The sequence below is a fragment of the Salmo trutta genome, unplaced genomic scaffold (assembly GCF_901001165.1).
Source record: "Salmo trutta unplaced genomic scaffold, fSalTru1.1, whole genome shotgun sequence".
Taxonomy (NCBI): domain Eukaryota; kingdom Metazoa; phylum Chordata; class Actinopteri; order Salmoniformes; family Salmonidae; genus Salmo; species Salmo trutta.
This window is the reverse complement of record NW_021823154.1, coordinates 2,065,069-2,077,045: the sequence shown is the minus strand read 5'-3', so window position 1 is coordinate 2,077,045 and position 11,977 is coordinate 2,065,069. Positions and strand designations below refer to the sequence as shown.

The 11,977-nt window shown below is 43.3% G+C and overlaps 3 protein-coding genes across 25 annotated transcripts in view; 2 read left to right on the top strand and 1 right to left on the bottom strand.

Moving 5' to 3' along the window:
* LOC115189393 (uncharacterized) overlaps positions 1–11,977 on the bottom strand; it is a 415,115-nt gene that overhangs the window by 191,735 nt on the left and 211,403 nt on the right. The gene's annotated exons all lie outside the window — the stretch shown is intronic.
* Positions 1–11,977, top strand: part of LOC115189398 (uncharacterized) — a 77,823-nt gene that overhangs the window by 10,049 nt on the left and 55,797 nt on the right. The window lies entirely within an intron of this gene.
* On the top strand, positions 2,336–10,412 carry LOC115189412 (uncharacterized). 3 transcript variants are annotated; one of them, XM_029748020.1, is made up of 12 exons: positions 2,336–2,862; positions 3,142–3,298; positions 5,882–6,334; positions 6,750–7,022; positions 7,139–7,396; positions 7,494–7,739; positions 7,987–8,244; positions 8,592–8,933; positions 9,032–9,301; positions 9,435–9,518; positions 9,658–9,708; positions 9,797–10,412. In XM_029748020.1, exons 1-12 carry the CDS (start codon positions 2,385–2,387, stop codon positions 9,810–9,812), a joined length of 2,886 nt encoding a protein of 961 aa, XP_029603880.1. In that variant the 5' UTR covers positions 2,336–2,384; the 3' UTR covers positions 9,813–10,412. The 3 variants fall into 3 exon arrangements, with proteins under 3 accessions (XP_029603880.1, XP_029603884.1, XP_029603881.1); XM_029748024.1 differs by lacking the exon at positions 5,882–6,334 and having other exon boundaries at positions 6,756–7,022; XM_029748021.1 differs by lacking the exon at positions 5,882–6,334.

Sequence of the window (11,977 nt, the reverse complement as noted above, 5' to 3'; positions counted from 1 at the left end):
GCTACCTTAACAATACTTTACCTTCTGGGCAGACAGTACTGGTAGCTACCTTAACAATACTTTACCTTCTGGACAGACAGTAGTGGTAGATACCTTAACAGATTAAACTAATAACTAGGATAAATTTGTATATTTATTTATTTCAGCATCTCAACTTAAAAACTATTTTTGTGCCCGTTGTAACAGTTAGCACCACTACTTTGATACACTTTCCTCTTAACTTTCCTGTCAACTCTCAACTATCTCCGTCTGTTCTTATCAGTTTAATAACACTTTTCTGTATTTTATTGAATTGAAATGCCAGTATTCTTTATTGAGTAACTTCAAGTGATGACGTGTTCCTCAGAACGTCAAGAACACTACCATTGAGCTGAACAATCCTGCCAAGCATTTCTGTAGAGGTTTGACTGAAGGTGAGTTATATTACTGCTGCTGAATGATTACCTTTAATGATCTGTATCACAACATGTTATCATGTGTTTTCTGTGATTGTCAGATTGGACAGCAGACAGTGTTGTGGTGGCTGCCCTCGGTCGTACCTTAGATCTTGGGATGTTGTATGACTGCCGCAGTGACTCATTTTGTTCAGGTACCGTATGCTTTTCCAGTTTAAAGACTTCAGAGTATTGAGGATGTCGTTATTGTTTTGTCAGGTATGTGTTTAGAGTGCATAGTTTAAAGACAGCTGTTATATCTAATGCTTAAAAGCATGGCCTGCGTCAGCGCTGGGCTATCAAAGGTATCCATTTTGTTGAGTGCTGGACTTTATAGTTTGTCTTGTGAATAGTTCATATTGTGAAATATGTATTGTGATATATTGTGAAGTTCTGCAGTGAATGTAATATTGTTTTATCTCCTTAGATGTCAGTCTTTGGGATAACAGTACAATAGCCTTCATGCGTCAGTCTCTACCTCGGCCTCTCACAGAGGTGAAGTGTATTGAAGGAGACTCCCTTCAGGACAGATTCAGGGCTCTGGATGTGACCACTCCTCTCAGAGCCAGTGTCCTGTCTGGACTGGTGGAGGTTGGTGGTGCTGCTGGATACCTGAACCATCCTGTTCAGTCCACACTGCAGGACCGGGTCACTCTACAGTACAGAACCACTACCAGACTGGACATGCTCAGTCACAGGGTGCTTCAGGAGGAGACAGACAGAACACAACGAAAGGCAACTCATGTGGTCATGGCTGTTCTCTATGGAGCTCAAGCATTCTTTATCTTTGACAGCAAACACATCAGTGGACAACACAGTGGTGCAGGAGAGGCGGATATGCACAGAGTTGTGAAGAAGATGATGCCCACCTTCAGTGCAGATCAGATCTTTTCCAGCTTGAGTGACACTGAGAAACTGAACAGTTCGTTGTATCAGTGTACTCTCTACTGTGATGTAGACCATATCAATGGCTCCATGACGTATGACAGAGCTCTGCAAGTCTATGAAACTCTCCCGAAGCACCTTGGACAGGAAGGAGAGAAAGCAGTGCCTCTGTACGCATGGCTCTATCCTCTGAAGAATCTGGGACATTCAGTTGAAATTCTATTTTTCACCAAGGCAGAGGGAGTGCTGGACCATCTGAGGCAGGCCACCATGAGATGCCAGGAGATAATGACAGACTCCACCAATGGTTGTGTGATGAAATGGTTTCCTGATCTGACGTATAAACTGTCTAGATTATCAGAGCTTCTGCAGAAGTACCAGTCAGAGTTTAAGAGAGAGCTGGCCATGGCAGTAAAGACCATGAGAGAGAGTGAAGGGGTGGATGAAAACAGACTGAGAGACATTCTCCAGAACCATGACCAGTCTCCGTTCTGTCCTCAGTCCGTACCACTGTGGCTAAACAACAAGGCAGCGGAGGTGAAGGCTCTGAATGTCTGTAAAACAAGAAACATCCCCATAATGAAATCTCAGGAAGAGCTGGACGGTGTCCTCAGATCCTCAAATGACAGGCTGCTGTGTTTCACTCTGACCTCCCTGGAGGATAAAGATCCATTCCTCTCCACCATGGAGCAGCACAAACTCTCTGTACAAGAGAACACAATGAATCAATCTGATCTCACTGGACAGCAGGAGACACAGCGACCATTCAAACCTCCAGATTTAACTCAGAAATTAAAATCTGACCTCCGCTTGTTCACCAAATCCTATGAAGACAGCAGAGATGGAGAGAACATCAAGTTCATTGCAGCAGTTATACCAGATATCAGTGTTCCTGGATCCTCCATTCGTCTGTATCAACAAGGCAGTCTCATCACCACCAACTTCCTGCTGGGATTAAAACCTGATCCAGTCCAGGTAGCAGAGAGAAAACAGAGCTGTGTCCTCCTGACGTTTCCACAGTCAACCATCAGAAGACCTGAGAGATACAGAGTAGAGTACAGAGTCATGACTACTAGTTTTATGAAGGTTAGCAAACGGCCATGGAATGAGGTAGTGACCCTGGCTCCTGCAGAAACCTGTGTAGTGGCAGGTTTGAAACCATTCACACTGTACCAGATCAGGTACTCTGTTATAGAACACTCTGGTATGAGTGACTTCAGCAAGGTCATTGAGGTCAAGACCCTGAGATCCCCACCTGAACATCTGTATGTGAGCCGGCTGCTGAACAAAACAATGGAAACCATCAAAGTGACTTGGTTCCAGCCTGAGTCTGAAGATGGTGCCTCTGTACTCCACTACAAAGTGGACTATAAAGAGGCAGGACTGGAGGGCTGGTCTACCATGGTAACAGAGGGACCTGAATGTAAATGCATCATATCTCTGAACCTCAGTACCTGCTACAGAGTCAGAGTGTCAGCTGTCTATGGAGAAGGAGAAGGAGACACCAGTGAAACCAGCAGAGAGACAGATGTCCCAGTCAATGGTGAGCTACATCAAGTCAATCTATCTTGACATGCATGTGAAAAATATTTTAATAAGTAAGACATCGTTCTGGCTGAAATTAAATGAAAATAATGAGTTGTCGACCTGCGAAGTATATTGGACTATCATAGATCGATAATCACTGTTACATAGTGTCTATCATTGTTATAACATTACATCATTACTGGTGTTACATAGGGACATTTCTTTCGCTAGTTTGTTAATACCCTGACCAAATATTTTGGTACACAGGTATTTTAATCAACAATTTACTTCTTAGTCTGGTACATAGACCTCTCAGAGAGAAAGGCCTCCCTCCTCCTAGAAGTGCTGAAACTCCAACCAGAGAAGAAACCAGTAGAGCTGAAGGGCTGGTCAGATGAAGAGAGTGAAGTGAGGAGTTTCCTTCAGTGTCTGTCCTACATCTCACAGCTGAGGTGAGTCTGAACATGTGTGGTGGTTAGTGATTATGTGATGCTAGTTGTTATTATCTTGTAGAAACATTTGACATATAAAACTTCAAGTGTTGGTAAATCTTGTAGCAGTATTGTTAGAGAGGGGTAAAGGTAAATCATTTGTTGGGGCGCCAGGCAGGTATTAACCCTGCAGAAAGGAAAAGAGTAGGATAGAGAGAGACCCACTACCAGACACACACATCAGCAGAAGAGACTGTCTAGAGTGTAGCCTGTTAGCCAGATAGCCAGTGGAGAGAAAAGATAAGACACACCATATAAAACACCCATCACAGCACAGGGGAAACCCCACCAATAACACCTCATACAATAATGATGGCAGAGCAATTTAACGGCAACTTCATAGAAACTATTTACAAGAAAGAACCCAGTCATCAACATTAGAGGATTTGTAATAATCTGTATTACCTCCCAGTGGAGGAGTGCAGAGGGTATGAATGGTGGGGGGTCATAGACAAACAAAGGCCTTAAAATGTCCACAATCTTCTGGGCCACATGTCATTAGTACCACATCAATACAGTTCAAATAACAAGATACAATAAACTGGCAAGAAACCTCCCTTTAACTTCTCTAGGGTAGGGGGCAGTATTTTGACGTCCGGATGAAGAAGGTGCCCAGAGTAAACTGCCTGCTACTAAGGCCCAGAAGCTAAGATATGCATATTATTAGTAGATTTGGATAGAAAACACTTTAGTTCCTAAAACTGTTTGAATGATGTCTGTGAGTATAACAGAACTCATATGGCAGGCAAAAACCTGAGAAGATTCCAAGCAGGAAGTGTGGAAATCTGAGTATTGTAGTTTTTCAAGTGATTCCCTATCTAGTATACAGTGTCAGTGGGGTCATTTTGCACTTCCCAAAGGCTTCCACTAGATGTCAACAGTCTTTAGAACGTTGTTACATGCTTCTACTGTGAATGGGGAGAGAATAAGAGCCATTGGTATCAGATGACGGAGAAAATGACATGAGCTCAGTGGCGCGTGCTCACGTGAGATTTAGCTGTGCTCCTTTTCTTTTTTGAAGACTAAGGAATCGTCCGGTTGGAATATTATGGAAGATTTATGATAAAAACATCCTAAAGGTTGATTCTATACATCGTTTGACATGTTTCTACGAACTGTAATATAACTTTTTTGACTTTTCGTCTCAGCTCACTGCCCGAGCATAGTGGATTTGGATTACTCGACTGAACGCGCGAACATAAAAGGAGGTATTTGGACATAAAGGATGGACTTTATCGAAACAAATGAACATTTATTGTGGAACTGGGATTCCTGGGAGTGCATTCCGATGAAGATCATCAAAGGTAAGTTAATATTTATAATGCTATTTCTGAGTTTTGTTGACTCCATAAAATGGCGGGTTTGGTTTTGTGACTGAGCGCCATACTCGGGTTATAGCAAAGTATGCTTTCGCTGTAAAGCTTTTTTGAAATCTGACACAGCGGTTGCATTAAGGAGAAGTGTATCTATAATTCTTTGAATAACAGTTGAATATTTGATCAACGTTTATGATGAGTATTTCTGTAAATTGATGTGCTCATTAACCGGAAGTTTTGGGAGGCAAAACATTTCTGAACATTACACGCCAATGTAAAATAGGGGTTTTTGGATATAAATATGAACTTTATCGAGCAAAACATACATGTATTGTGTAACATGAAGTCCTATGAGTGCCATCTGATGAAGATCATCAAAGGTTGGTGATTTAATTTTAGCTGCATTTCTGTTTTTTGTGACGCCTCTCCTTGCTTGGAAAATGGCTGTGTGGTTTTTCTTGTTTCGGCGCTGTCCTAACATAATCTAATGTTATGCTTTCGCCGTTAAGCCTTTTTGAAATCGGACAATGTGGTTGGATTAACGAGAAGTGTATCTTTAAAATGGGATATAGTAGTTGTATGTTTGAGAAATTTGAATTATGAGATTTTTGTTGTTTTGAATTTGGCGTCATGCTATTTCACTGGCTGTTGAATAGTCTGTCCCAGAGAGGTTAACTAAAATGTCAACCCAAATACGTCTGGCAGGGCAATAATAGTCCAGCAATGCTGAACCTCAAAAGGAAGAGCATGGAAAACAATAATAAAGTCTGCTGCAGTGTAAAGCACTGGAGAGAGAGAGAGAAGAGAGAGAGAGGAGGGGGGGACAGACGGCGGGGGGGAGAGGCGGGGGAGAGAGAGGGGAAGAGAGAGAGAGAGTGAGGGAAGAGGGAAAATAAACCAGAGTTGTGCAGCATCACACTATCAAACTGCCCCTCAGAGAGCTTCCTTTCTGACTGCTGATGCAAAGTGGCAGCACACGGTGAAGGCTCCGTATAAAACTTCACATGTTGGTGAATCTGGGAACATTTATCAGCCCATTTCCTGACATAACTAATGTTGCTTTACTAAATGTCACAGATAAATCATGTGAAAGTCTCTAAAATTAAATTCTTTAACATATAACCAAAGCACATTATGTAAATGTATAACTACTTCATATATCTTTAGCTATGACTGGTTTCATGTGTTCATCCATTTCTGAATCAGCTGTTTACTGTCCTTGTTGCAGTTTCTATCCATGGTGGTCTGATCCCTCAAAGCAGATCAAGTTCCTGGTGGATCTCCTGTCTCAAGCAGCAGAGTGGGAGGAGCAGACAGGAGAGAAGACACTGAAGCTGGTATCATCAGTGTGGAATTACAGAACTTTCCCCTTCTGTGACTCGTATTATGATGATGATGAGATCAAGGAATATCAATGTGATTTCCTGCTGGATCTGTACTCACATGTGAAGGACTATCAGACTCAAACAGGCAGGAGTGTCCTTCCAGCATTACAGCCAGTTTACCAGTCAGCCAGTCCTGAAGTCTGGTCCATAGACCTCTCAGAGAGAAAGGCCTCCCTCCTCCTAGAATTGCTGAAACTCCAACCAGAGAAGAAACCAGTAGAGCTGAAGGGCTGGTCAGATGAAGAGAGTGAAGTGAGGAGTTTCCTTCAGTGTCTGTCCTACATCTCACAGCTGAGGTGAGTCTGAACATGTGTGGTGGTATATCTGTTTTTTTTTATACATGTTTTATATATTTTTATTTTATTTATACGAAGATTTGTTGACATAACACATGTTGCGTTAGTATTCAGAATATCTAATCTACTAAACCAAATGTCATGTATATTATATAACTTTTTTGTGACATGGTGTTTCCATATGACAGGCAGGTATTCATGTACAGTGAGGAAGAAGTATTGGGACAGTGATGCATTTGTTATTTTGTCTCTGTACACTTTGACATGATACAATGACTGAGGTTAAAGGTCAAACTGTCAGCTTTGTCAGGGCATTTTCACCGAGCCAAAACAACAACGAATGTGTCACTGTCCCAATACTTTTGGACGTCACTGTCTCCTAAATGTCTGATTTGATGTCCCCCATGTTTTGCTGTTTCAGCTGTGATGGTGACAGGTTCTTCCAGACTGTGTGTGAATCCATCCCTGTGAGGTCCAGAGAGGAGGACCAGCAGTTGGCCTCTCTCCTCCAGGCCTTGGGCTCCACCCTGTCACTGGGAGGAGAGTTACCCAGGAAAACCTGCAGGTCTGTGGGGAGAGTCCTGGGTCTCTGTGCCTCCAGAGTGGATCTCACTCTCACCCCCAGCAAGATCTCTCTCCAAGGAGCCTTACTTCTTTTGAGACATGAGTCAAAGCTCCACAAGCTCAGGTATGTTCAGTCAGACAGCTTTTACAGGTCTAATGAATAATTGATTTTCCTACTGAGTATTTATCTGACAAGGTTTCTCTGTTTAAAGTGACTTGAGTTTTGTCTTTTCATTCCAGGCTGAATGTGGGTATGGCAGTGAAACTGTCCAGACTGGTTAGGAGGACAGAGAGAGGTACTACTCCTCTGACTGTCCCAGAACTCTCCCTGGTCCTAAAGAGCAGCCAGCCACCAGAGAGAGTGTTATCCAGGGCTCTGAGTAGTGTGGCGTCCCTGCTGAGACTCTGGAGGGTTCAGTGTCTGGACCTGACTGATTTCTGGATCCAGGGTCACTCTCTCATCACACTGCTGTGTCACCAGGGACCCCTCTCTCTCAGGTCAGTCTGAAGCTGATGTTTTTTAAAGTAGAAATAGTAACTTCATTCATGTGTTTTTCTTCATATTTCTGACTGCCTGTATGTTCCAACCTCCTAGACTGAACTCAGACACTCTGCAGCAGCTGACTGTAGTTGTGTATGAAGCTCAGGACAAGGACTTGACTCAGTGGTTCCTGGAGAAGGTTGGTGGAGACCTGACCTCCTGCAGGCTGGACTGGGAAGTGCTTCTCTCTCTGCTGCAGCATTCAACCCACAACATCACTGTGGACCTCAGGAAGAACAGGCTTCTAGAGAAGAACATCTCAGATCTTCTCCCCTTTCTGGGAAGGGTTACCCTCAAGAGGTGGGAGAACTTCTTTCTCTATTCAGACTTTCTAGAAAGAAGAAAATAACTATTTATATCCAGTGACATGTTGTTCTGAGTTGTCCTCTGTAATATCATTAGGGTTTTATTCAAGAGGTGGGAGATCTTTATTCAATATTTATAGACTTTAATTATTCATGTCCTATCCAGCCAGTTGTTACTATGTGAGTTATCCTTTATATAACCTTGACATAACCACAACAATCCATTCTTCATGTTTGTTCAGGTCCAGTTCCAGCTTTGTAAAGTCCTCCATCAGACAGATCTATGACAGTAGAGACAGTGACTGTGTGTCCAGTTTTTTGAGGTCTTCAGACCATTGGATCAACCTGAACAGCAGAGAGCTGGACAGAGTGGACTGTACTGCTCTGTGTTTTACCCTGCAGCACAGCCACCAAGTCAAAGTCAACCTGCTGTGGACCTCCATACCACCGGGGGAGATAGAGAACATCCTGCCTCTTCTGGACAGAGTCTCCCAACTCAGGTTTAGTTGGCACTCTTTGACCCTGCTAGAATGGATATAACTATGAGGCTTTCTACTTTTCTGACTGATTTAACCTCTAACCCTAACCTTAGTATAATGTAATGTCTCTCTCTGTCTCTCTCTCTGTCTCTCTCTCTGTCTCGCGCTCTGTCTCTCTGTTGCACTCTGTCTCTCGCTCTGTCTCTCACTCTGTCTCTCTCTGTCTCGCGCTCTCTGTCTCTCACTGTCTCGCGCTCTCTGTCTCTCACTGTCTCGCCCGCTCGCTCTGTCTCTCGCTCTGTCTCGCGCTCTGTCTCGCGCTCTGTCTCGCGCTCTGTCTCGCGCTCTGTCTCTCTCTCTGTCTGTAGTGTTGACAGGAAGTTACTGCTGAGTTTCCTCCAGTGCTGTGCTGCCTCTCAGGTCCAGCAGGGGGCACCATCACCACCACCAACAGCAGTATGGCTGCTCAGGTCTCTGCACTACAGGCTGGACTTCTCCTGCTCCTCCTCTGTGGACCTGTCAGCTCAGGACCAGGGGGAGGCTCTGTGTCTGACCACTGACCACTGCAGGGACATCAACTCTGTTCTGAAGCAGAACCAACACAGCACTCAGCTGGTCCAGAACCAGGTCCAGCTCATCCTAAGAGACTGTGAGGTGGAGGACAGAGCACTGAGGGAGCTGCTTCCCATCCTGCATATTGTCAAGCTGAGGTTAGACACACAAAGACAAACATTTGACCAACTAGTTTATCAGTAGGAGTTAGACCTACTCTGTGTCATAATGTTGTCTCTGCTTCTGGTCCTCTCAGCCCCAGCAAAGCTCTGCTACTTCAGCTGCTGGACCTTGTGTGTGAGGGGATTGAAGAGGGGCTGCTGAGGCACACAGAGTCCCTGTGCAGAGCCCTGGATGGGGAGCTGGACCTCAGTGAGACCAGGCTGGACCAGAAGGCCTGTGGATCTCTGGCCCTGGTTCTGGAACACTCAGAGGGTCTGTCAGAACTGGACCTCAGCCACTGTCAACTCACAGACCACCACCTACAGCCCCTGATCACACACCTGCATAAAGTACAAGTCCTGGAGTGAGTGGCTTTCAGTGTGTGTGTGTGTGTGTGTGTGTGTGTGTGTGAGAGACACACTAGATGGCAAATGTCTGATCACTTGTTCTCTCTCTCGCTCTGTCTGTCTCTCTCTTTCTGTCTCTCTCTGTTGTAGCCTGAGCCACAATGACATCACTGATGCTCTGACTGACAGAATACTCCAACTGGTCTCTACCAACACTTCAATACACACCGTACGGTAAGGGTGTGTGTGACGGTGAGCAGAGCATGTGTGTGTGAGATCATATGGGTGTGTCTGTTGCTGGGGGCAACAGTTGGCGGATAGAGATGTGTTGTCTAATGATGTAATAATGATTCATAATTATCATGTTCTATAGACTCTTCAACAACAGAATCCAGGACAGAAGACCCTTCCTGACAGACAAGAGGTTTGAGATCTGGTGAAACAACATCAGGTTTTAGTCCAGGAAGAGAAGGCTGAATCCAGGACAGAAGACCCTTCCTGACAGACAACAGGTTTGACATCTGGTGAAACAACATCAGGTCTTAGTCCAGGAAGAGAAGGCTGAATCCAGGACAGAAGACCTTTCCTGACAGACAAGAGGTTTGACATCTGGTGAAACAAGATCAGGTCTTAGTCCAGGAAGAGAAGGCTGAATCCAGGACAGAAGACCTTTCCTGACAGACAAGAGGTTTGAGATCTGGTGAAACAACATCAGGTCTTTGTCCAGGAAGAGAAGGCTGAATCCAGGACAGAAGACCCTTCCTGACAGACAAGAGGTTTGACATCTGGTGAAACAACATCAGGTCTTTGTCCAGGAAGAGAAGGCTGAATCCAGGACAGAAGACCCTTCTGACAGACAAGAGGTTTGACATCTGGTGAAGATAATGTTGTATAATGACAGTATAATGTGGAACATAAACTGATGGAACATTTTAATACAAAACACAAACAAAAAACTGGTTGTTACAGCTGGAACAGTCCAATCATGTATAAACTACTGTGTTATCAACAGAACTGGTTGTTACAGCTGGAACAGTCCAATCATGTATAAACTACTGTGTTATCAACCGAACTGGTTGTTACAGCTGGAACAGTCCAATCATGTATAAATACATCCAGCCCAAAGTGTGAGATAAAAAATGTAAAATATGTTCTTAGTGGCTAAAGTACCGGAGCATCTCTTTAAGATCCTTGTACCTCCATTTGTTGTAAATATTGGAGGTAAAAATGTATTCCATTTGATCTAACTGTAGCCTATGACATTTGTTTTGTGCATATCATTGTGATAATGTAATGATACTTTAATGATAATGCAGCGGTAATGATATCGAAGTGATAATGTAACTATAATGTAATGATAATGTCACTTTAATAACTAACTCTAGCTACATGTTCATATTACCTCAATTACCTCAACTAACCGGTTCCCCCGCACATTGACTCTGAACCAGTACCCCCTGTATTTAGCCTCGCTGTTGTTATTTACTGCTGTTCTTTAATCATTTGTTATTGTTATCTCTTACTTTTATTGGGGTATTTTCTTAAAACTGCATTGTTGGTTAAGTGCTTGTAAGTAAGAATTTCACTGTAAGGTTCTACACCTGTTGTATTCAGCATTTCACTGTAAGGTTCTACACCTGTTGTATTCAGCATTTCACTGTAAGGTTCTACACCTGTTGTATTCAGCATTTCACTGTGAGGTCTACTACACCTGTTGTATTCAGCATTTCACTGTAAGGTTCTACACCTGTTGTATTCAGCATTTCACTGTAAGGTTCTCCACCTGTTGTATTCAGCATTTCACTGTAAGGTCTACTACACCTGTTGTATTCAGCATTTCACTGTAAGGTTCTACACCTGTTGTATTCAGCATTTCACTGTAAGGTTCTACACCTGTTGTATTCAGCATTTCACTGTAAGGTTCTACACCTGTTGTATTCAGCATTTCACTGTAAGGTTCTACACCTGTTGTATTCAGCATTTCACTGTAAGGTTCTACACCTGTTGTACTCATGTGACTAATAAAGTTTGATGTGATTATCAGTTGATGATGTATTTCTTTCCTTTTGTTTCCGTAACAACCATCTAGGGACAGGTGTTGGAAATGAGTTTAGGCTGGAAACACTATAGAGCATCTGAAGATTGTTTAATGTGTTGGTACTTGTCTCTATCCAAATAAAACTAAAACAAAAAAGTTAAGGCTTTCTTTTCTGATATCAACAGAAAAACCTCCCTAATGTTTACATTTTTTGACCGTGTAAATCATTTATGAATATTTCGTTTTTGTGTTTTTAATGTACCATGAGGCACATGATTGGTGTTTGTCAATGTTGTCAACAGTGTGCGCAACTGGTTAACTGAAGTCAGGTGCAGGAGAGCAGAGATGAGTGAACAGGAACACTTTATTTGGCAGAAGGAAAACAGTCGGGACGCAACTGTGTAACGACACTCCCGCCAAAGGCAAAAGCGAACAGCGCACTCGTCACACAAATAATGTACAGCATACAATACCACGGGTTCCTAACAAGACCCGGCGAAAAACCAGTATGAAGCGTCACACATGACACGTGACGAACAATTACACACACAGACATGGGGGGAACAGAGGATAATATACACGTAGACTGATGAGGGGATGTAAAACAGGTGTGCGTAAAAACAAGACAAAACAAATGGAAAATGAAAGGTGGAGC